Source organism: Lycium barbarum, chromosome 12, assembly GCF_019175385.1.
Source record: "Lycium barbarum isolate Lr01 chromosome 12, ASM1917538v2, whole genome shotgun sequence".
Lineage (NCBI taxonomy): Eukaryota > Viridiplantae > Streptophyta > Magnoliopsida > Solanales > Solanaceae > Lycium > Lycium barbarum.
In genome coordinates this window covers 67,863,121-67,888,664 of record NC_083348.1, presented here as the reverse complement: position 1 = coordinate 67,888,664, position 25,544 = coordinate 67,863,121, and the positions used below count along the sequence as shown (strand labels likewise).

General features: G+C 34.0%; 3 protein-coding genes across 9 annotated transcripts; 1 reads left to right on the top strand and 2 right to left on the bottom strand.

The window, feature by feature from the left end:
• Window positions 1-455: 455 nt before the first annotated feature.
• Window positions 456-1,421, bottom strand: LOC132624384 (uncharacterized). Its single transcript, XM_060339171.1, has one exon. It carries the CDS (start codon window positions 1,419-1,421, stop codon window positions 456-458), a length of 966 nt encoding a protein of 321 aa, XP_060195154.1.
• A 2,980-nt stretch (window positions 1,422-4,401) lies between these two features.
• On the top strand, window positions 4,402-9,226 carry LOC132622194 (uncharacterized). The gene is made up of 16 exons (XM_060336752.1): window positions 4,402-4,595; window positions 4,901-5,013; window positions 5,516-5,624; window positions 5,707-5,771; window positions 6,289-6,327; window positions 6,562-6,658; window positions 6,768-6,855; window positions 7,093-7,156; window positions 7,242-7,318; window positions 7,425-7,506; window positions 7,737-7,816; window positions 8,005-8,089; window positions 8,174-8,242; window positions 8,318-8,385; window positions 8,468-8,516; window positions 8,661-9,226. Exons 1-16 carry the CDS (start codon window positions 4,523-4,525, stop codon window positions 9,027-9,029), a joined length of 1,527 nt encoding a protein of 508 aa, XP_060192735.1. The 5' UTR covers window positions 4,402-4,522; the 3' UTR covers window positions 9,030-9,226.
• A 10,761-nt stretch (window positions 9,227-19,987) lies between these two features.
• Window positions 19,988-22,824, bottom strand: LOC132624857 (LOB domain-containing protein 25-like). 7 transcript variants are annotated; one of them, XM_060339595.1, is made up of 3 exons: window positions 22,516-22,824; window positions 22,246-22,416; window positions 19,988-20,705 (listed from the first exon to the last, which is right to left on the bottom strand). In XM_060339595.1, the coding sequence occupies exon 3, from the start codon at window positions 20,677-20,679 to the stop codon at window positions 20,173-20,175; it is 507 nt and encodes a 168-aa protein (XP_060195578.1). In that variant the 5' UTR covers window positions 20,680-20,705; window positions 22,246-22,416; window positions 22,516-22,824; the 3' UTR covers window positions 19,988-20,172. The 7 variants fall into 7 exon arrangements, with proteins under 7 accessions (XP_060195578.1, XP_060195579.1, XP_060195581.1 ...); XM_060339596.1 differs by having other exon boundaries at window positions 22,246-22,293; XM_060339598.1 differs by having other exon boundaries at window positions 22,246-22,293; window positions 22,663-22,824.
• Between the last annotated feature and the right edge of the window lie 2,720 nt (window positions 22,825-25,544).

Here is a 25,544-nt window from a genome sequence, read left to right as displayed (position 1 = left end):
TTGTTCCCCGTCTGGAAATCCTTCACATAAAAACCAAATGGGTCAAATTCAACAGAAACCCAGTTACCAATTGCAAATTTTCGGATGGAGATAAGATTTTTAATGAGCTTGGGTGCATGCAATACATTATTTAAGGTGAGAGGGGGGCGTGGAGGTGAGAGAGTAGTGTTCCCGAAACCATGAATTGGAATTACATGCCCATTACCAATAACAATGCGATGATTACTATTGCTCAAATTAAAATAAGATGGGAGTGTACCTTGGTCCGAGGTCATATGTGATGTTGCGCCGGTATCCATATACCAATTCCCATCCGGTGGAGCGATAGAGAAAGTATGCATTGCCGCCTCAATATCCGTTGGAGAGTAGCCAATATGGGGCTGGGCTGCCGAGGCCGCATAGGCCTGTTGGGGCCTAGGCCCGAGAATTCCGGGCTGCTGCATCCCCTGTCGGGACTACTGCCGTGGAGCAGTCGGGTAGGGGCAGGGTGGAGCTGCCCACTGTGGCGGCCACTGCCCATATGGAGGGTACTGTAGGAGGACGTGGCGCGGCTGCCACTGGTTGGTGCCGCGGCCAGCGTTCTGGCCACCCCCACCGCGGCGGTTTTGCCTATTGTTCTTTCCATTATTTTTCTTCTTGTTCTTATTGTTATTATTCCTGCCATGATTGGAGTTTGAAGAAAAATTATTCTGAGAGATGGAGTTAACATGGTCCATGTTACCTTGTTGGGCACCACCAGTAGAGGCAATAAAAGTCGCATTCCCGCCAGCTTCCTTGGAGAGACGATTTTTGAGCGTACGTTCCGCCAGTTTTATTAGGGATCGAATGCTTTCAAAAGGCGGTAACGGGTCTTGATTTTGGACAAAATCAACTGTGCCAGAGTAGGCCTCTGGAAGACCACCAATGAGTCGCAAGACAAGGCGACTATTTGCCACCGGAGCATCCACATCAGCCAGCCTGTCCGCCAAGGTTTTCACATGGTTGCAATACGCATCCGCACTTGAAAAATTATCGAGAGAGACAGCAGCAAGTTCTTCCTCGAGATGGGTTGCCCTAGAACCCTTGTTGTCTTGAAAGATGGCCTCCAACCTCTGCCAAGCTTTCGCCGCGGTGTCATCTTTCACCAATATGGCTTGAAGTAATTCAGGAGAGATCGTACCATATATCCACTGTAAGACTGCCGCATCAAGACGATCATAGAGTTCAGGATCAACTGCCCGTAAGACATCAATTTTGACCTTAGTCGTGGCCTCTGTAGGGGGGAGAATGTGATGCATCAGGTTATGCACTCGGGCTTGCACCTTAAATAACGCCACCCATGAATGATATGGACCATTTTCAATGTCCAATGTGAAAGGAACGAGAGATTTTACATTGGTTATGGAGAAGGCAGAGTGAAACGTTGCTCCTGTGTCAGTCATGGTGGCTGTGAAGACGAAGGGAGGAGGAATAATTTGAGGAAGAAGAAGAACGAAGGGAAGAGGGGGGTGCGGCCGGCTAGGGTTTGGGTGGCGGCTAGGTTAGGGTTTTGTGGAGAAGGAAAACCTAGTCTGATACCATGTAGGAAATCAATTCCTTGCCTTCATTATGATTGAATGTCATCAATATATACAAAAGACTTACCTAATTCTAGGAGATATTCTAGCTGTACATAATATTCTAGGAAATATTCTAGCTGTACATAATAATGACAAAATACAACCGTTATCAAGAACACCTTTCTCAGTTCATGACCGAAGATGCTGCAAGCTTCAGATCAAGAATAGCGATATGCACCAATCCTAATTCACTAGCTTTACACAGATGCATATTGAATTGAAGATAATAATTCAGAAAAATCAATTGGCCATCTATGAGACAATTACAGACAGTAGATATATGTCGAAAAGAAACAGGCAGGTAGGACTAAAGTCACTCTCACTGGCAAAGGAACATTCTTGAGCAAACTACATATATAGTATATATTAGTATTTGTTTTTCTAGGAAATGGTTCAACCTGACTCTTTATCATTTGAAATATAGATGAAAAAGATTTTGTAGAATTTTTTGTATTTTGTTTTCAGATCACTTACGTACTAACTAAGACACCTTAGGAATTTGACAAAAAAACTATAAAAAATTGTCATGGGCAACAAAATTGTTATTATTTTTGCACACCACTTAGACACTAGGAAAGGGTTGTGGGGGGTGGGGGTGGGGAGAATATTGTCTAGTCAATTTTTGATTTCTTACTACCTTTCCTAAATTGCGTGAGAGTTATCGTTGATCTAAGTAATGGAACTGGTCCTTATATATTACTGGCATAACTAACTTCTAGAGTAAATAAAATGGGGGATGTGAACAAGAAACAAATTTTAAGTATAAAACTTCCTTGCTCAAGGACGTACAAACAATGACTCAACTGTTGTGCGATTTCAACTCAAATTTCACTGAGCAAATGAGCAAATTTAGGTTGTAAATTTATAATATAAGAGGCTTCCTTTAGTCCCTTTATTGCCTACAATCATTCGACCATAGTAAGCTAACTTTAGCCTAAGAGTACAAAAGGTTTTTCTGAAAAGAAAATACCAAATACTAGCTAGCAATGCTTCTTGAATAAGCAAATTTGGATATAACCCAAAAGACCTACTACTATAAATTGTTGACCAACTATATAGAACTCAGGTAAAAAGAAATCTAGTCTAGAACTTGGTTCTTTAGTTTGATCTCTCACACCATAATTGCTTCTTAGATGATTATCTCTAAAATTGAACTAGCTATTGATACTGGCTGGAGTCTATATATGTTCCTCAATGTTCAGAGAACAACGAGGGATTATAAAAGAAACACTCCAATGTATTAAAAATTAGGATCAAAGGGATATTTTTTGGAGGTTTACATCAAAGTGATATGTTAAGGTTTGAGAACCATCGCCTAATGAGATAATTTGGTTCTCTTACTTTGAAAACCAAAAAATTGACCCTGATATGTTTTTTGACAATGCTATATTTTGTTCTATAAACCTAAGGATTTTATTTTTAGTACAACTTTTTTGGACTAATCGCGATTAGACTGTCCAGCGGTCCTTTTTGGTGTATGAGCAGTGTACTAGTATAAAACCTTGCATCATTGGAGTATTGGATATGGAAAGATTCTTGGTAGGGAGCACTTCCCCGCAAATGGAGCCCTACGTGACGCCAATCCAGATATAATCGGGCTCTAATGCGGGTACCGGACACCGGACGGGAAAGCCAAAAACTAAAACCTTGCTTCATCTGCGTTCTTCATAAAACTTTTGGGTCCAACATTAAACTGATATGTAATTAGTGTATTAGCAATAACATGACTAACATTACTAGTTTCAAGGCAATGCCTAGATATTTTAATTTAGACTGGCTGCTCACATGAGGCCGTATACTAAATCAGACTATATAAATGAGGAAGAACAACTGATCAAGTGTGTCTATTATCCAAACAGGGGCCGTAGAGCATATCACATCTCTTCTTTTCTTGTATGGTACGGTGTTTACTCAAATATGGGGGAAACTACTAAGTTGGCAAGACATTACCTTGCCATACCAGGATACTAGGGGCCTGGGACTATGAACTTAAATGGGCAACTCAACATGCAAATGAGAAGTGTCCAAGGGATGAAATAGTTAGAATGCTTTTTGTGTCAGAGGTATGTAATACATCTGGAGAGAAAAGAACAGTCAAGTGTTTCAAGACAAGGTGCAAAGTCCTGAAGCAGTGGCTAGACAGATAATTCAGAATCCCATTACAGAGGAGGGCTAAAGGCTAATACTGCTAAATTAAATGGCTAGAATAACTTAATCTCTATCTAGTGTTGCAGAGCTAAGTGCTTCTGTCATTATTTAGTTTCTGTTGCTTGCTTTTGCTATGAGCTGTTAGACTGAGCATGACTGGGATGTGGAACTTGTTGCTCACATAACATGACTAACACAAACACAATTAGACTTTGATATTATAATTCCTACATAGCAATATGTACATTAATAATCACATAGTAATAAGTTATAGTAATATACCACTCCATATTATTTATCATATAACAATACATGTATAGCGTATTATGAATGTGTTTAGTATGCAGAAATACATTTACAGAATAATTATCTAATTTGGTACGAACGAAGTCATTTTTCAAGTAAAACAAATTTCATTGGTGGAGAAAATGACTTCTCTCACTTATAAGTGGAAATCATTTTTTTCTTTTTATTATTATCTCAACATTTAATCTTATATTACTTGCTCCAATTAACACTTAGACATTATTATTGTTCTTTAGTGCTAAAAAAAAAGTTCATACAACACCTTCAAATTTGACAAAATCATTATTAATCTTTAATATCAATATTTAAAAAAAAAATTCAAAGGCATTTCCCGCCTTGTGGGATTACAACCCTGGCGCCAAAATCCTACATTTGCAGGCTTGCAGCATAGCAATTAGGCACACGCATTCTTTGTCTCCACTCGTCAATTTCAAGTGATACAACTCTGCCCCAATCCTTAAATTTTGCAAATGGAAGGATGTAATAATAAGCATCACTCCTTTTTCCAAGACATCAAATCAAGAGAGCTTCATGGATTCCCAGGTTTCCTTCAAATCTCTTCTCTTTATCTCTCCTTTTGGGTTATAATTTATACTCCCTCCCTCCGTTTCAATTTATTTGTCTGGTTTTGACTTGACACAGTTTTTAAGTAAGTAAAAAAAAAAACTTTTTGTAGATATATCGAAATATCGTTTAATCTTGTGGTCTTAAAAATTGAACAGAAGGGAGTACAGTTAGAGATAGATCTGGAATTTGATAATCTGCGAGAAATGCCTATTATCACTAACATGAATTCATTAATTTGATTAAACAATCTTGTGATTTTTATCTTTCTACATCTCGAGCAGTTAAAAAAAGACCATATATGAGCATTGAATCTTCTGAAGTCAACCAAATTGGTGCTGTGGCTGTTGAGCACGATGGCAACACACCGCCTCCCATGGCCATTTCCTTCTGCAAGGTTAGATCATCTCCACAGATTACTAATGTTCCAATTAATGAATCAAAATATGTCTCCATTCCAACTTAGTTGCATCAATCACTTGGAACCATCTTGCTTTCCTTGGACCAAGTAATTTCAGTACTAAATACTCCCTCTGGTTCATAATAAGTGTCCACTTAGTCTTTTTATTTTGGTCCGCTTACATAATCAAGAAGTAATTTACTTTTTTCTTTGTTGCCCTTATTAAGTGTTAAGTGACCAGATACTAATGTGTCGAGTTAATTGTACTATGCAAATTTTAATTAATGGCAATTTACTCAAAATACCTATTTTTTTTTATAAGTTAATGTTTTCTTAAAGAGTGTGCTAAAGGCTAAGTGGACACTTATTTTGAACCGGAGTGAGTAGTTTGTGTATTCCAAGACAAATTAGTTTTTCTAAAATTAAATGTGTGAATAATGTAACTTCTTTTGTAGATTGGACACATTTGCAAATTATATGATATTGTGTTGTGATGCAGACAACTAAAAATTCTCATATTCTTGCTGTTGCTGATGAGGGTGGATATGTTAGCTTGTATAATACCCGGTTGAAGTTTCCTTCATCATCGACACACCGGCAAAATGCAGGTAAATTGTTCATTCAGTTCTCTGAATTTTGATTTGATATTATATTGCTTGGACATTTACTGAATCAATTTGCAATTTACAGAAAAAGCTAAGATGTCAGAGTGGGTTGCTCATGATAATGCTATATTTGATGTATGTTGGATAAAGGTACATCTCTGCTCTCTCTACTTTCACAGTTATTTGGATAACCAAGAGTTCTCCAGTTTGAGGCAATTACTCAGTATTGCACATGAACTAAAAGTAACTAAGAGAAACAAATGGGCAGCGCCAAAAAACAATAGAGAAGCAATTTTGGGTTGTTGAGTCCTAAGAAGTCCGTAGCGAGGGGTTTAGATGCCTTGTGAAGATTGGGGGCAAAATGAATTGAATGCATTTATTTCTGTCCCAAAAATATATTTGTAGTAGAGTCGGTGATTGATAGATCTATAATAAGTTATTAATTAAATGACAATAAAAATGCCCAAATCGTCAATTTGGAATAAGCTTTTTCTTTGTTTCTGCTAAGATAAACCTAAAATGAAGTTGTCCGAGCAGATATATTGGCTTGGATGTATTAGACAAGTTAAAACATGAACAAACTACTATGGTTTCCATGTGTTTTTTTTTTCCTGCAATCATTTTCCAGTTATTACTTATTAACATGATATGCAATTGATCTTTGCAGGATGATACCAATATCTTAACTGCTTCAGGCGATCAATGTGTGAGTGACTATATTTTGATATTCGCTTTTTGTATGTTGTAGCAACTATACCAGTTCTTCTTGACATTTTAAAACTTTTCTTTGCACAAATCAATGGTTAACAGTACGATTAGATTATTGAGTTGACTTTGATTAGTGATTTTGTGAAGGTTCACCTTTCTTCAAGAGAACCTTGAGATTGAGATATGTTATAGTGATCTCCAATGCTTACAAATCATCTTGATATTTGAGCAGATAAAGGTATGGGATGTACAAGAAAAGCAATGTATTAGAACATTAATGGGTCACACCGGGAGTGTAAAATCCATTTGTCCTCATCCTACAAATCAGGGTAGGAGTTTCCTACTTCTCTTCCTGGAACCACTCTTTTTCCCTGCTATGCTTTCTTCACCATAAATATGGCATGTTCTGATCTCTACATGTAATTTGCTTTCAACTAGATATTATTGTATCTGGTTCAAGAGATGGGTCCTTTTCCCTATGGGACCTGAGGAGCTCGTGCAGCAGCAGTCAGAAATTTTACACACCGTAAGTACTTTATCATATCCCCATATAAGATCAAATGATGATTAAAAAACATTATCAGTTGCTGTCATGCTTCTAGTTTATTAGCATGAGCAAAATTGGGAACAGTTCTAGTGTCTTTCCCAGCTGAACAGCTTGATCCCGGTCAAAAGAAATAAGTAGAATCCAAATATATAACTAGATGAAATGACAGATCGGTTTAGCTGTTTCAAACCAGTCTCTAATGTGTTCTTTGTTCAGGTCAATTGCAGCAGTCCACAAGGCTCACATTTCTCCTTGTCAGAGGCGGGTTAAAGGTGGAAAGGTTTGTCCTTGTGATGATTTTATTTGTGACCCTGTTCAACATTTTTGGTTGCACCATGTATTCTTACTGGCAACAATTGTTTCAGGCTTCTTCTATGAGTATTACTTCGGTCCTTTACCTGAAAGATGAGATTTCCATTGCTACTGCTGGAGCAGTTGACAGGTATCTAAGAAAACTTGCAATATTCCTCAAATTGAGCAAGCACTTTAAGTGGGGGGGTTTTTTGTGTGATTTTTTGTTATTCATTTCTTTTAGTTTTATATTTCAGTGTCATAAAGTTCTGGGATACTAGGAATCTGAAGAGTCCTGTTCTCCAGGCATGTCCTCATCCTGAAGCGTCATCTAATAAGGTAATGATAAAGTTAAATTCCTATGTTTCAATATGCTATCAATGTTCGGTGACCTTCACAGTATTGAGCAGCATTTCACAAACTTCGTCTCATTAATGACTTAATTTAACCTGATTCCCGCTTTGTGATGATGTTGAGTTTGTCTGATTGGTTTTAACTGACAGATGATCAAATTTGTTCATAGTCGAGCAATTCTTGATTGATTTATAACAGTTTTTGACCTTGTTTAGGGAAAGCGATTACATGGAGTATCTAGTTTATCTCAAGATTTAAATGGCGTGTTTATTGCTGCTTCATGCATGGACAGCAGGTATTCCTAGGCTCTGATGAGCATCTTTCAGCTTAGTATGTACAAAAAGAGAACCTTATATTTTCCATAAAGTCACAATTTTCACCAGCTAATATGTTACTATGCACAAAAAGAGAACCTAATATTCTCCCCTATAAAGCTTGAACTTTTGATATTTGGTCTTACGTGGATTCTGCTGTTTTCTTCAGAATCTACCTCTACAATGTGCTTCAGGCAGAAAATGGGCCAGTGAAAAGTTTCACAGGATGCCAAATTAATTCATTTTTTGTTAAGGTGAGTGACATTGTCAATTTCAATGATCATAACTTGGACTATAAATTTTGTGGAACTAAAGAGATTTTCGTTTAACAATTCCAGTCAGCAATAAGTCCTGATGCAGCTCATGTACTCGGTGGTTCCAGCGATGGAAATGCGTATATATGGCTGGTCAGTTTGTTAATTACAACGTTTTTGACTGGATTCCATCTATGTGGTGCTAATTCCAACACACCCATGAAACAGGTGAACAAACCTCTAGCAGATCCCACTATATTGAAAAGCCATGATGGAGAAGTTACAGCAGTAGACTGGTAAGTTTGTTCAGTAGTATAGATTATTCTCCTTATAAATACCAAATCTAATCATCTTCTGAATATTGAACTGCTGCTACAGGTGCCCATCAGAGACAGGAAAAGTTGCTACTGCATCAGATGATTTCACGGTAAGATTGACAGATGAGAAGAACATCACCATGATCAAATCCATAAAAAAATTTATGATTCCATTTGCTTCGCTTATCTTTTTATTTGTGAGATTGCTTGCTCTATTAAGATGGTTCTAATGTATTATCTCCTACTCTATCCAGGCGCGGTTTTGGAACATCCAAAGCAGTTGTTACTCAAACACAAGATCTCCATCATCCATTCGAAGAAGAGTAATGGCACTTTCTAGCATGGAGCGTCGCAAACTGTTTACTGATGATAAACCAGCAAGGATCAAGAATGATTCTGATGGTTGTCATTCAAATATAGCATGTAACGAAAACTTCGGTAGTCCAACTAAGACTACTGAAATCAGCACTCCAGAGTCAAAGAAGAAAAAACATTCACAGGGTTTTGAAGTTGAAGAGAACTTAGGGAAAACTCCAGAAGCTGCAATCAAGAGCCCTTCTTCTGTTCTGAATCCTCCCTCCTCTTTGAAGAGGACAATTAGAGATTACTTCTTAATGACTTGATCTGGCATGTATTGTCAATGAGATTAACATTGTAATTTAAAGATAGATTAGGAAGAGTTTAATTTATTTCCATCCTCAATTCTTACTTTTAGCGTCCATAGATTTTAGCTTTGTAAACCAAATAACTTGTTCTTTATGATTTTTTAGGCTGTATGTCAAATGTAAAAGTTATCCTAGTTAGTAGGAAACTAGTATAATCTTCCATCTACCAAATAAGAGCCCGTTTGGATTAGCCGAAAAAAGTGGCTATTAAGCATAAGTGCTTAAAGTACTTTTTAATTGTTGAAAGTTATTTTGTAAATAAATAGTTACGTGTTTGGATAAAAATACTTAAAGAATTTTTAGAAGGGTAGTATTGAAATTAGCATAAAATATAAGGGATAAAAGGGTAAAATTATTGATCAAATCAAAATGGCTTTTAAGCAAAATAAGTTGAGGTTGAGCAATTTCTTGATTTTGACTTATTTTAAGCATTTTTTAACTTAATTTAAGTTGTTTTCTGTTTTTACTAAATATTCAAATAAGTTAAAAATGACTTATAAGCTGATTTGATCAACTTATAACTAAATCGACTTCACAAGAAACGAGATTTTAAATCTATTACTGAGATAAATGAGTAAAAAGCTTTCTTGGTTCCCCTTTAATTTTCTTTTTAGTTTGTTGGTATTCCTACGGGCTGTGGCCAATGGGATATTAGATGTTTTAGCGAATTTTTAATGAATTTTAACTGCATATAAGGATAAAAAAATAGTACTAATGATTTGTACGTACTCATTAGCCGCTTTCACTTTGCTTGTGTCAGCACATCGATGCAGGGGACAAGGCATCAGCTGAAATGGACATCGAATCTTGTTTAGTATAGGGGCGGCTAAATCGGCAGGGAATGAATGTAACAAGGATGTGATTGATGAATAGAAATTGTTTGACACGTCGAAAGTTATTTTAACATTATTTATGGTGTTTATTGATGAGTAAAAGATAATACAGAAAAGGCTCCAAATTTCCCCTAACGTATTAAATCATAAATATTTTTTGTTAATTTTTGGGTCCAAAAATACTCTTAACGAGTGTTGTTTGGCTCAAATCTATAACGGACCATCCATGTTAAAATATGATACTTTAAACTGCCACATGGCGACATCTAGAGCTGTTCACGGTTTTGGTTAAAACCAAAATCAAACCGAATAAAAAAAATTGACATTTGATTTAGTTTTAAATTTTAAAAACCGATAATATTTGGTTTAGTTATGATTCTATTAAAAAATAACTGAACCAAATCGAGAAATTATATACATAAATTTTATAATTATTTATATGTATAATATTAGTTTTTTATAAATAATTATAAATATTTTATACCTTTTAATCATTAATTTGATTTTTGATCTACTTATTTCACATGATTATTTAAGACCCACATTTTTAAGAATATGTCCAGACCCATGTTTTTAAGAATATGTCCAAGCCTACGTCTTTAAGTCTTTTAACTCTTTAAGTGTTAAGTGTAAACCTACTAATAGAAACTCACGTTAAAGTCTAATGTCTTTAACTTAAATTTTTAGCCTTTCTTTGTCAGCCATTTGATTTTAGGTTGTTTATTTTATTTTTTTTCAAATTTATACCTTTCTTTTTTCTTGTTTGAATGAGTCCTAAACTTTTAATATTTTTCATATGAAAAGGACAGAGGTTGTATATTTGGAGGTTCCTATAGAAGATACTTCAGTAACATCAGCATTTGCTGCAACTCAAGCACATGGTAATGCCGTAATACTTCTTCCATGGATAATCCTCCTAAAAAGCAGAAAAGAACAACTACTTGTAGTCGAGACCCTAGCCTTGGGGATAATGATAGAAAAACATCTGAAATTTGAGATCATTACACAAAGTTTTTTTAATAAAATGGGAGAATTGAGGGCAAAATGCAAATACTGCTCCAAAGTTTGGGATCATTACACAAAATTTTTTTATTTCATATATTTCATTTTAATTTTAGGTAGTCTTTATGTTTAATTAATATGTATGTTTGTAACAACAACTAAAAGTTCCTATGCTCTACTTTATTTCCAGGTAAGTGTATTAAGATGACAAAAATGGTGCAGCCACTACTAAGTTAGTTTTTAGCTCTATATGTAATAGTTTAGCAACTTTGGGTAACTTGACTACTACACTATCACTAAAAATGTTTCTAGGATGTATGTCCACCTTAAACTATAAATAAAAGTTATCGTTTGAACAAAAAAAAAAAGACATGTCTTTTTCAACTTTTTAATGTTTTATTGATAAGTCTCATGGCTGCTAGTCATAAACCGAAAAATCGAACCAAACCGACAATTAAACCCGTCAACCGGTCCGGTTTTACCGATTCAAACCGGTAACCGGACCGGTAAAACTAGAACCGGTTTACCGGTTCCGGTTAACCGTTTATTTTGTACCGGTCCGGTTTCAATTTTTTTGAAACCGGAACTGGAACCGGTAAACCGGTGGAATTTAATTATTTTTTTTTAGTTTGTAGCCGTTGCCAAACACTTTAACCCATCCCCCACCCCTATATAAACCCCTTTCTATTTTCATTTTAATCCACACCAATTCACTCTTCTCTTTCTCTCAAATCCCAATCTCTCAATTATAGTTACTTTGCAATAATTAGCCACTTTAAATTTCTCTCAAATAAATATTATAAAGTCTTATTATAGTTTCAATTATTAATTTTGCAATTATAATATTGTTGGTGGAGTTGGTGATTTTGCAACAATCTGAAGTAGCTTTGGTGGATTTGCAATTATAGTCGCCTTCACTTTGTTGGAAATTAGTCCGACAATTTGGTACCTTCGTTCCAACTCTATCTTTATTTTTCGCAATTTAATTTACGCAATTTAATTCTAGCAATTTAATTTGTTGCAATTCATTTTCTTGTGATTTATTTGAGTGTGATTTAAATTAATTCTATTTAATAATGGCAAAGAGATTTAGACGTGGTGCTGGTAGTAGTGGTATTGTTAGGCGTGGGCTTAATGAGGAAACATTTGTGGAAGAAACACCTAATTTAGGTATTGATATTGGCGGAAATAATCCACTTTTAGGTCATGAGGCAATGCAACAACATTATACCGACACTTTTAATGAAATTGATGATGATGAAACACAATCCCCCGAAAATCCCATAGGAGATACATGTCCTGCACAATCACATACACAAGACAAACCGCCTAGAACTCGTAAGTCAACCGCTAAAATTTGGAAATTTATGACTAAGGATAGGGAAAGCCAAACAACTAAATGTACCCTATGTGGACAAATATTTACTTTTAAGGAAGAAACTAGTAAGGATGGTGGAACGGGTACACTAAATGGTCATATGAGAAAGAAACGTATGGATGTTTGGGGAGAGCAAACGGGTTCAAATGTGGGGGGTATTCAAATGACGATAGACCCACGAACCGTTAAAAATTTTAAGTATGACAAGAAAAAAGAGCGTGTAGAAATAGCTAAAATGGTAGCTTATGATTGTTTACCATTTTCCTTTCCTTCGGGTTTGGGATTTGTTACTTACATTCAACGTTGTTATAATCCGTTATTTGAGGGTATTCCTAGAAGTACTTGTAGAGCGGATGTTATAGATGAGATGGACGTCTTAGCATGGTGGAAGAAATACAAGGCAAGTCATCTGATACTCTCAAGAATGGCTCGAGATATCCTTACAGTTCAAGTATCAACCGTGGCTTCGGAGAGTTCATTTAGCCATGGAAGACAACAAATTGGAGACCATACTCATTATCCGGCTTTAGGTTGCAAGTACTAGTGTGCATTCGCGATTGGATTAGATCGGAGCGACGCAACCAAAACTTAGAAGCGGAGGAAGGCGAATAGGAAGAGATTGAAGATTTGATAGCAAGTGGACCGGACCAAATGGAAGACTTTGAAGATATCTCCATGGCCGAATATGATATGGGGGAAATTAACCAAATGATTGAGAATTAGTGATTTTATTATTCTACTATTTCTTTGCAACTCATGTATTATCACTACTAAAAAAAAGGGGCATTTTCGACCTAAAAATTTCGACCACACTTTTGGTCGACAAAAAATCGACCACGGGCGGTCGAAATTTGAAGAATTTAATTTTTATTTAATTTTTTTTATAAAATTTCGACCACACCGGGTCGATTTTTTAATAGGAAAAATGCATTTCGACCACGTGTGGTCGAAATCAATTTTTATATAAATAATAAATGGGAAAAAAATATTTTATACATAATTAAATTATATATATATAAAACAATTAATTAAAAAATAAAAATAAAAATGTAATTTCGACTACATGTGGTCGAAATAATTAAGTCAAAGTCAGTCAAATCTGACTTAATTATTTTCGACCACATGTGGTCGAAAATTTCAAAAGATTTAGACCAGATCTGGATCTAGTCTCTTTATTTTTTTTTCATTTTCCCCCTTCTCTTTCACTCTCTTCTCTCTCCCTCTCCTCTCTCTACCATCCCCTACCCGACTGCGCCACCCCCTCCTTAGACGGTCAACGCTGCAGCCACCGCGGTTTCCGACCAGCAAGAGTCGCCACCAGACGCCGCCAGCTCAGGTATTTTTTTTTCTTCCTCAATCTCATGAACACAACCCCCAAATTGAACTAGTGCTCAAACTTGTATTTCAATACCATGTTATTAGTTACATTACCTTCTATATTTAGTAGATTTGATAACTTTATTTAGTGTTCAATAGTTGTTTTGGGGTTTATATTATGTTATTTTTTTTAGGGATTTGAATTGAAATAGAATGAAATATTGAAATTGAATGTTGTTGTTGTTGCTGCATTTGGCATCACTTTGGGGTTTCTGCACTCTATGTTAATCAATGAATCTTTTAGTTATGGTTTGTTGTTTTGGTCTCTTTTTAGTTATAGTTTGTTGTTTTGGTCTCTTTCTATGTTAATCAACATCCCTTCCTTTCTTTATGTATAGGTTTCACCAGATTCCACTTTATGTATTCTTTTAAGCTATCTAACTTAATTCTAGGTTTTATTGTCTTCTTTTTGTGTTTTTCTTTTTCTGACACAAGCATTTGTTTGAACCCCAACTGTCCTACGAGCCTGAGATTTCTATCTTTTTTGTATTTGAATATTAGAACTCAGAATCCAACCTTATGTTCTAGTACTTAAATTTGCTTATTTGTTTTTGTTTGTATTCAAAATTTTAAGTTTACATTAATCTTCACATCATTTTTTTTATCCAATAAATTAAATTTGAAATGATCTATCAAACTATTTGATCAAAACTATCAAATTATTAACGAGGCAAATCAAAATACAAACCAAATTCAAACAAAATTAAAATGAAGAGATTGAGAGCTACATTAATTTGGAAGAAGTTAAGCTAATAAATTTCTTAAAAAATACATTAATCTTCACATCATTTTTTTAAAAGTTTGCGAGGTTTTTGTTCCTGTAATGTAGAATGCACTTGATGTTTCTTAAATTTTCCTTTCGCTAAGACTAGGTTTATTTGGAGTCATAGTGGTGTGTAATGCTACAATTGATGCTTTTTGAAAAAAGATTAAATTTGATTTACCGAAAGAATGAGATGTTGTAGTTAACACAGGACTTTAAGCTCTGTTTTTTCGAGATCGTTTCTATTATTATCGGCCTACTTTTTCAGGAAGGTAGTCACTCTATTTACTGATGCGCTATGATGATACTTTTGTTTAATGTAATATGTGATTAAATTGTTATTTTTGTGGTTTACTGTTGGACTATATACCTTGAAGGTTCTTATATTAGAATTATTAGTTTAAAGGTGAGATACATAAAAGTGTGCATGTTTGTGCGTGAACTTCAAATGATGCATGTGCTTATGTTCTATTAGACATACGACAAATTATTTATATATTTTAATCTAGCTGCTAGGATATAATGAATAAGTTACTCTTTTGGTTTAAAGGGAAAAAAAAGGGATGTTTGGTAGGGGTAGCTTGCAACAGAGAGAATAGAGGGGTGTTTGGTAGGGGTGGCTATTGTGACACGCTGATTTTCTGTGTTTGCATTGGTGGATCTCTAAGGAAAAATTATATTAGCTCAATTATCCACCTCAATTGCTGAGTTCTTTCTGCGTTTTTATCTTAGAGAACTTCAAGATTACTGAGAAAAATCAGAAAATAGCTATATCTGTACAGAAAAAATTGGAAATTTATTAATGGAATGAAAATATCTTCTCAGTCTTTTGGTTCAATAGCTCTGTTATGCTACTTTGTTCGTAATGGAATGGTACAAGTTTTAACTTCTTTTGGGTTCTTATGCATCTGTGTCATCTAATGATCACAAAGCTTTTTACAAAGGGCTGAAGGAAAAGAAGTGGCAGAAAAAGCCTAAAGTATTTAAGTGAAATAAAGCATATTAATCATTCATATCTTTGTGCATGTGTTGATGAATTTTACATGGGTGCATGCTAAGTCTTTTACTATAGCTTTAAAAATGCTGAGAATGTAAATGAACTTTACATGAGTACATGCTAAGTTTTTTACTGTAGTTTAATAAATGTTAAAGGGGTTGATAGTGATTAAAAGAAGGCTTGATGTATAGCTGGGTTTGACATTAAAATAACTCTACATTGACAGATTATTTTGTTCTGTTTTTAGTCAGCAGAAACTAACTGAACAAAGTTGTGCTGGGACCTTTGCTACTGCCTGCTTTATACACATATATATGTATCTGCTATGTTTGTATTTTATTGTGATTCATGTTTATTTTACAAAATGAAAGCATTAGTACACGTGGTCGATTTTTTTTTAAAAGTTAAATATAATTTAATATAAAAATAATTTTTTCGACCACATGTGGTCGAAAACAATTTTTCCCTTAATTTCGGTAGAATGTGATTTCGACCACACGTGGTCGAATTTTTTTTTCGACCAAGCTGTTATCGACCTGCGCGTGTGGTCGAAAAATTGGTCGAAATAAAGGCTTTTTCGACCTCGTGTGGTCGAAATTTTTGGTCGAAAATCGCTGTTATTTTAGTAGTGTATTTGCAAGTTAAAAAAAACTACAACTTGCAAATAAATGTTATCCAAGAATGAATAAAATATATGGCTCATTGAGCTTTCTTCTATTTACTTGTGTTCATATTTTTACTTATATTAAGTTAGGAATATACCTAAAATATACTAAGAATATACTTATAATATACATGATACATCTACTTAAATTAAAAACTAGAAAGTTATATACTTAAAAAATAACTAAAATATACTTATAATATATATTATACATATAACTTAAACACACACACACACACACACACACACACACATATATATATATATATATATATATATATAATATATGTAAGTTATATAACCTAAGTATATTGATATATATAAGTATATTCTTACTATATTTTAGGTATATGTAGTATAACTTAAGCATATAACTTAATATATATATATATATATATATATATATATATATATATATATATATATATATACACACACACGTATATGTTGTATTGCTGACTTGCTGTTAGCCTGTTAGTCAGTAAATATATAAACTTTACTTATAAACTTATATAACATATGTAAATATACCTACAATATACTAATAAATACTATAATATATATATATACTATACAAAAAAAAAAAAAGGTTTTGGACGTTTTGAACCGGACCGGTTCCGATTTCGGGTTTCTAACCGGTAAACCGAAACCGGTGGCAGGTTCCGGTTTTTAGACCGGAAACCGGCCGGTTTTATAACCGGTTTCCGGTCCGGTTCCGGTTCAAACCGGTTGACACCCTTACCGACAATAACCAAACCGGTGATTATTATTTGATTTGATTTGATTATGGTTTTAGACATTTAAAAACCGACTAAATTGGTTTGGTTATTGTTTTAATCAATAACCGACCCAAACCGAACCATGAACACCCCTAGCGACATCTAAATGTGCACACGTAATACTTACAATACTCCTCCCGTTTTATAATAAGTTGGTTTTTAGACTTTTCAATTTTTTTCGAAATAAGTGATGCTTTAGAATTTCAAGAAGACTTTGGGCAGATTTTCCAAGATTACCCTTATGTAAATAGTCAAAATTCATTAACTACCTTTTTTTTTTCCGAAAGTAGTAAAACTTGATTAGGGGTAGGTAAGTAAAAATATTCTTAATTTTCTAAGGGTGAGCAATTTTTTAAAGGATGTGCATGAACCTAAAAAATCACTTATTATGGAACAAAGGGACTATTAATTAAACTAACCGATTTTAATATAAAAAGACCCAATCACCCTAACCCGTATAACCCACCCATTATCCTGACGCCTGACCCGTTTTCTTCTTCTCATTTGGAGTGTTTTCATGATTTTCTATTAAAAAATTAGTAATAGCATTAATTTTTTAATTGAAGCAAATAATATGAAGTTAAAAATGTTTTTCTATTCTATAATATCAAACACACTCTTGCCTTTCATTTCCTTTGGCTTTATATTGTTTGAAGAAGAGGTGGGCCAACACACTGTTGAATATTTTTTTCAGTGCGTTTGGCTTTATATTGTTGAAGGAGGGCTCGTCACTTGTCAATTTTCCTAATTACATGCCCCAGCGTCCGAATTTCCCTTCTGCATGACAAATTAAGCAGATGAATATATTTTGACATCAATATAAAATCCCCTAAATTATTTTCTTGCTGTGTATGATAGTCACTCCATATTTTTCCGCCTTTTTCGTTATACATGAGTAGATAGTAATTTCAACAATGAAACAGGTATGTAAAAATTAAAGGCTTTCTATTGGTTCACCTTAATATATTCCCCTGACAATTGACATAAAGAACTTTTGCTTTCCGGATCCTACTATTTGAGTAGGCAACTATGCAGGCTACTGTCATAGACAAAGACGAATGCGCATACAGTTTTCGAAGATGCCAAAAATGTTCACAAGCTAGCACTAATAGATTAGTAAGTTAAAAAAAGTGTCCAATAGAAGTCATAAATTTGATACGTCTGTATTATCTTTTCATACGCTATTAACTTGGGAACTAATTAAGATCAAGTGACAACGCAAAGCCGGAAGATGGTTGAAATTTTATGTCAAACACGTACAGCCACCTTCGACCCATTTTGTGTGATAACTTTCATTGTTAACTATATGTGACAAAAGGATATTGTGCTTATTTAGAAACAATTTAATTTTAAATTTTTATTTTACCTTTAATGAGATGATTTATACTCACAAATTATAAAATATTTTCTTTCCTTAAAGTTCATGCCCAGTCACAAATCGCCACATAAATTGGGACGAAAAAAGTATGTAATATTTGATATATGCTATATGCCTGTATGTATATTTGGTTTTTGTGTGGGGGGTGGTTGCGTTTGGGGGGGGGGGGGGGGAGGTCAAAATAAGCGTTCAGTACACCCTCTCGAGCCAATTAAGCAACCCTTAATCATGAAACATTTTTAGTAGTAGTGTTTTTTTTTCTCCTCTTCCAAATGTCATCAAGAAGGCACGAAATAATCGGAGTAATATACACTTACTTCAGTAGATATCATGCTCCTACGAATCGCTAACTTAGAAGGGTTAGTTGTTGAACTTGTCTTAAGTCAATTCCACAATGAAATGAGAGAAAAATGTTACCAGCGCTACAAAAAGTGGGTTCAAGAATCAATTGATGGGAGAACTTTCTTAGAGAAAAGGACATAAATGGTCCCTTAACTATGAGAGTAGGTTCAAAATAGTCCCTTAATTATGCACTTAACGGTTTTGATCCTTTAAGTCTGCCATAAGTTAATAAAAATGGTCTCTCAACTATGAGGGTTGGTTAAAAATAGTCCCTTAAGTATGCACTTAACAGTTTTGGTCCTTTAATTTCGCCAAATGTTAACACTTTTAGTCTCCGACAAAATATTCATCGAACTCTGTTTGTTAGATTTGATAAGAACTATGAAAAAATTAGCGAAAACTTACATTTGGATGTATGCATTACTAAAGAAAAGGCCAAATACCTCAGGATAAAACCGACGGACATCAGTCGATTATAGGAAAAAACAGAGGAAAAACCTACAGACTTGATAATGTCAGAAAATAGTGTCTCGGAACACAAAGACCGACGGACTCTGTCGATTAAAACCGAGAGAGTCTATCAGCTAAGTAAAATACACCAGACCTTAGAAATAAAATAGAAATAGCAGAAACTACAAAAATTATCACTACTAAAAACAAGCGAAAAAAACGATGGACGGAAACCGATGGATAAAATCGAGGGACACTATTTTTTTTTTTTTTAGTTTTTATTATTTTTTACGAAAACCAACGAACGTCCGTCGGTTATTTTCAAGGAAAATGCGAGGAAACTAGTTTTTTTTTTTTTAAAAAAAGAATCACTATGATTGAAGAATTTATTTTCGGGTTTTCAGTAAAAATGACTCTAGTGTATTTTACTTAGCTGATGGAGTCCGTCGGTTTTAATCGACAGAGTCCGTCGGTCTTTGTGTTTCGAGACACTATTTTCTGACATTATCAAGTCTGTAGGTTTTTTCTCTGTTTTTTCCTATAACCGACTGATGTTCGTCGGTTTTATCCTGAGGTATTTGGCCTTTTCTTTAGTAATGCGTACACCCAATTGTGAGTTCTCGCTAATTTTTTCATAGTTCTCGTCAAATCTAACAAACAAAATTCGATGAATATTTTGTCGGAGACTAAAAGCGTTAACATTTGGCGAACTTAAAGGACCAAAACTGTTAAGTGCATACTTAAGGGACTATTTTTAACCAACCCTCATAGTTGAGGGACCATTTTTGTTAACTTGTGGCAAACTTAAAGGACCAAAACCGTTAAGTGCATAGTTAAGGAACTATTTTGAACCTAATCTCATAGTTAAGGGACCATTTATGTCCTTTTCTCAACTTTCTTATGCCTCACCGCTCCGTGGGGAGCGGGATGAGTGATACAATTGACAATTACATTTTTAATTATAGCATAATATCGTAATATATATGTCCATCTATATAACTTACAACACTTAACATTCAACAATTATTCCACCAAATATACATGTTTTGTACATTAAAGTTTAATTCCTTTCCCTTAATTGGGAAAACAAAGTTAATTAACAAATACAATTAACTTAGTGATGCTGCACTTCCATTCCTCACCTGCCACTACCACCATCAATTCCAATATTGTTTTGATCTCCTGAAATACCACTGTTCCATGCAGAAGAAGAATAACTAGGAACCATTCTTCTCCCATATTGAAAATTACTCCTTTCTTGATTCACCATAATTTGATTATTATTTACTTGTTCAAAATTGGTGTATCGCATTAAATCAGCATTCGTGGCATCGAGTTCCTTCTGGAGGCGAATAACTTGCCTTTGAAGAACTGAAATTGCTCCAACACAGCCATAAACAGGATCTTTTAAGCGCGCCTCGGCTTCATAAGCGAGAGAATTGACAGCATCTTCTCTCTGATGAGGCTGGATTTCATTCAGGAGCTTACTCACATTGCTGGCCCCGAATACTTTGTGTACGGTTGTGAACTTTATTGGTTCCTCCGGAGAAAAATAGGGTGCAAAAATGCAACTTGGCAAGCATTTTCTTCTCAAGAATTTGCAGGCAGCACATGGAGGGTTGGAGTAGCTGCTGGAACTAGACATCTTGCCACTTTTGGAACACTTATCTGCTAAGTAAGAAATTAAATTTGTGTTAATTTGTACTAAATATAAGTTATATATACTCACAGTCTAAAGAATTTTTACACCATCAGTTCAATTTAACCAGTTATAACTAGCAAATTGTTATTCTATTTTCTATTTCCATATCAAACCTGCTATGAAGAGTTACTTGTAGGTCAATTAAACACGATGATATTAAAAATTTATATAAGACTCTGGTGCACAAAACTTAAATTCCAATTATAATTTGTTACTCTCCTCTATATTACTCTATTTTAATTTCATGCATGTTACAATATCTGACTTGAAATGTGTAGAGTATCGTTGTTGGTAAACTTAACTTGATTGTTTAAATTTTTGTACACTATCGGTCCACAAAACATAAATTCATCTGTATATATTTACACTAGCATCTTAAAGATTGAAGCTAATGAAATATGTCTTTTTCCTGAACACATCAAAGGGAGATGTTTCCGCACTCAACATAATAACATTGATAACAAGAAAATATGCATGTTTTAGTTTTAAACTCTTAACTGATTTAATGTTTCAGTGCAATCTTCATGATTCTCTATTTGGCATGGTCAAATCCAATCCGTATTAATATGTCATCGTAAATGAGATTCAATGATCGATTTAAGATATATACGACCTCAAATCCTGGGAGTTGAAAGCCTGGGTGGATGAATTATATTTTAAAAAAGATACTACATAGGATCAGGGACTTTAGCTATATTTCGTATATGTCAGGGCATGAGCAAACGAAATGGAGCAAAGTAACTTTGTCAATTGAAAACACAAGAACGAAGTATTTCTGTAACATTTCAAACATCAAATTTAATTTACATCCATTTTCGTTCTACTGAGTATCTTTCCAAAACTTTGATGAGAAACACTAATGAAGTGTTATCCTTGCTTATTTAAAGTGTTCATCGTGCAATTGCTTGACTAAAGTTAAATTAATTACTATATTTTTGCATAACTGGGCTCAATTTTTTTTATCAGAAACATACTTGTAGTTCTGAATTTTCGTCTAGTATCGATCATATATATTCAGCCTCTTCTCCCTTGTTGCTTGTACTGCTTTACGTTAAATTAGGATAGGGGTAATCAATATTTTCTGAAAATACTAAACAAGGAATTCCTTCTAAAGAGATCTGATCAAACTAGAATCACACTCCAAGCCTCACCAAAAATGTATAATTCGATCGTTAAATTTAATTGGCGTCGGGAAACTTAAGTCATCAGTAACAATACACGACATGTTCTAAAGTCTTTTATGGTTTTATTCGACATTCCACCTGCAAAGTTCCGCAAAACAAGACTTTTAGATCAAACTACATACAAAACCTAATAGTTAGACTAGTGTTTCATTTGACTGTCCTTCAAAAGATGCCAACTATACTCATCTCTAGGAAAACCTCTAAAAAAATTGTTACTATAATGGTCATACATAGATCTACACCTTGTAGTAGTAATTGAAAGGAAAGAAGGAAAACATAAAAGAGTACTTTCTTTTTAAAGAAAAAAGAAGATAACTAGTGATACCTCTTGATCTTCTTGGTAGTGACAAAACTTTCCAGCTGTCCCTTGATTCTACAAGGATTAATGAACTTGCACCATTAGAGCTAAAAAGAAAGTACTATTTGATATTTATAGTGTGATGTGAGAGTTGAAAGGGAAGAAAACCCTAGAAACAGGAGAAATTAAAGTAAGTACCTGCAAATATACAGTGAACAAAAAGTTGAGGAAGGAAAGAAGAGAAGGCAATAAGCATATTATAAGTGAATGGAAAGCAAAAAGTAAAGAAAGACCCACCATAAAAAATAGGGAGTTGCAATAATTAAACAGTGGTGACTGTAAAGCCCCGGCCGACTTGATTGTTCTCCAATTAGAGATTGTACATCATGATCTTGCTTCACATTCAATGTTCTGTAAATCCAAAGCTAGTAAATACAACAATACCTTACTGTTGTTGGTGCTTCGAAAAATTACTGTCCCTTTCAGAAGAAGAACAAGAATAAACAAAAGAAGCATGAATCTAGCAATTTCACTCCATGACCTGGTCTGGTATCGTTGAAGACGTATTTTAGTACGTAAATAAAAGTTTAAATCTCTAATAGCCTAAACTATAAAATGTATATATGCTGTGTTTTTTTTGTTTAACTATTAAAATCTAAAAATATGTGGATGTGTCTCTTTTTGGCACCAAAAGTGTTCAATATTTGTTTCAGGGTCCCGATTAAACTGAATTCATGCTGTGTTAGACTTATTAAAGAAGTAAACACTCCCTATTGGGATTTTTTTTTTATTTACAAGGCTTGAAACGAGACTTTTTGTTAAATGTGGAGAGATCCTATCCATCTCACCATGACCGGTTGCTATGTGTATTATAATTATACATAAAGATATATAGGATTTAAGTTTTGCACACCGTATTTACAGTATATACATCTTTTACACCATCAAGTTATTAAGTTGTTGACCTGTAATAGTAGGGTAACTTTTCATAACAAGCCTGATATGGTCGCGTAAAATACATAGTATAACAGCTGATTAAAACCTGATAATGCAAAATGATCTTACTGGCAGTATATAACTTAAATCCCAATGCGAATTAGAAACCGAAGCACGCAGGCTTTCACAGTCAATTGTGTCATGACTTATCGTGAATATTGTCCTTTTTGTTTTTATGCCCTTTGTTTAGTTCTATTTGTTTGGTTCAGCAAATTCAAACTTTCATTTCTTTGGATATTGGGAGTAGTATTTTACGAGAACATAGCAAGTGCCACATACTATATTCATTTTGTTTTAGTGATTACTTTTTCCACTAGACAAAATCATACATGTCAACATATTCTCATCCCACGACAGATTTATTAGAGGCCAAAGGCCATGATTGGACTTCTTGCTCCTCCGATTGATGATTACCTCTTTCGTTTTCTTGTATTTTTTCGCAAATAGAACTCTATTACTGCTATTTATCATTAGTGAAAAGACTAATTGTTCATTTAGATTTCTTTTAGGCTATTAATTACCTATCATCTTCCTCATGTCTATATATTTATCGCTGAAAATGGTACCAGGTGGAGCTATAGCACGGTATGCGTTTTCGTAGTGAAGCAAGAAATCAACTCTTAGAATTTGTTTATATATATTACTCCATTAATTATGTGCAAATCACGCATGAGTTGTGCCTTTTAGTTCTATGATTTGCTAGTAATTTCATTATTTAACATAGTCTATAAGTATGATTTTTGTTATCGACACATTTTAGCTTTGGCTAAAATGTACACATATAAAACTCTCCATGTCTTTCCATATAAAATTAAAAAAATAAAATAAAATCTTTTTCTAATGTCATGCTCGATGTTGCATTAACACTTTATTGATAGTGGGCTATTGGTGTAAGTTTTCTTTAAAGGAAGAAAAAAAAAAGGTGTCGATCACCCAATATTTTAGAGCTGCTAGGGATCCATCAATAGAAAAAAGAAACAAATAATATTCTTGTCAAAGGTTCATATAGAACTCCCTCTACCTACCAAATATATGGATATTCCTCAAATCTAGTTGATAAAAAAACCACAAGCTTATATTATTGAGCTCACCTAAAAACATTACAGCCTCTATTATTGAAGTCTTACATGGGAACAGTGGCTAAATCTTAATTGTTGCCATGTGAACAATAATGTCAATTCATCACTGATCGAAAATCTTTATGCGAGGACGGATAAAATATTACATGAATAGTTCAACAATCTGTCCCTTTCAGCTTTCACTTCATTATTCCTTTTACCTTTTTCTTTTCCCTGGTCTGTCCCGACAAATAGGATGTTAGCAGTACTTGTCAGAAAATTTTGAATTTCTGTAGTAACTTCGTACTATACTGATTGGCATGTATCCAAGAATTACTTAATACTAGTAAAGTAGTAATGGAATTGCCTTTGCCGCTTTTGGTGTCACGAGGTACCGTTTGGTCGAAATTGTTACTAGTATTAAACACGTACGTTTAAATAATATTCTCTCTGTACCAAAAAAATTTATAATTCTTTCTTTTTTAGTTTGTTCAAAAGATTATAATCCTTTTTTTGTTTAGTTTGCCCCAAAAAAATTATAATCCTTTCTTTTTTAGTTTGTTCAAAAAGATTGTCTCCTTTCTATATTTAGAAACAATTTAACTTTATGAGGTGATTTACAACCACACAAATATCTAAGACTTGTTTTGAACCACACATTTCAAAATTCTTCCTTTATTTCTTAAACTTTATGCTAAGTTAAAAGAGGACAATCTTTTTAATATGGAGGGAGTAAGTAAAATGAAATTTTGACATAAAATATACAAAAATGATAAGTATACTGCTTGTTGTTGTGGAAGTTATTTATTTGTTCACTTTTTCAATTGTTGACACCACTTAAAGCAAAATTTTGCATATATGTATTTGCTAACACAGAAAAAAAGATATAAAAAATAAAATTGAAAAAATTCATATTAAACACATCTCATCCAAAAAAAGTTCATTCGTTTGTTTGTTTTCCTCTTCCTTTTTTCTCTCATGATGAGATATAGTACTCTCTAACTTTTATAAATGGTCACGTGTCCTATTTCAATTGGAAATTACATTGAATTGATAGTTATTTCCGCCATGTGGCACAATAGGAATTCTCTACTTGATAGACATAATTTTCTTGTAATAGCAAGGAACTACAAAATGATTTTATTAAGTATTAATTAATGAGATAATTACACTGTGTATCAATTAGGATAACAATGCTATTAAAATTGACTCATATTTTTAAATTTTATAAAAAATGATCCAACCTCCTCTCTCTTTACTCTCTCTCTATCT

What these genes read in the sequence shown, in the direction of transcription:
- LOC132624384 (XM_060339171.1), bottom strand. Translation starts at nt 1,421, where the DNA reads ATGACTGACACAGGAGCAACGTTTCACTCTGCCTTCTCCATAACCAAT.
- LOC132622194 (XM_060336752.1), top strand. Translation starts at nt 4,523, where the DNA reads ATGGAAGGATGTAATAATAAGCATCACTCCTTTTTCCAAGACATCAAA. An exon ending in ACTGCTGGAGCAGTTGACAG is followed by an intron (nt 7,319 to 7,424) that starts GTATCTAAGAAA and finishes TTTATATTTCAG; the next exon opens with TGTCATAAAGTTCTGGGATA. An exon ending in GAAATGCGTATATATGGCTG is followed by an intron (nt 8,243 to 8,317) that starts GTCAGTTTGTTA and finishes CCCATGAAACAG; the next exon opens with GTGAACAAACCTCTAGCAGA.
- LOC132624857 (XM_060339595.1), bottom strand. Translation starts at nt 20,679, where the DNA reads ATGTCTAGTTCCAGCAGCTACTCCAACCCTCCATGTGCTGCCTGCAAA.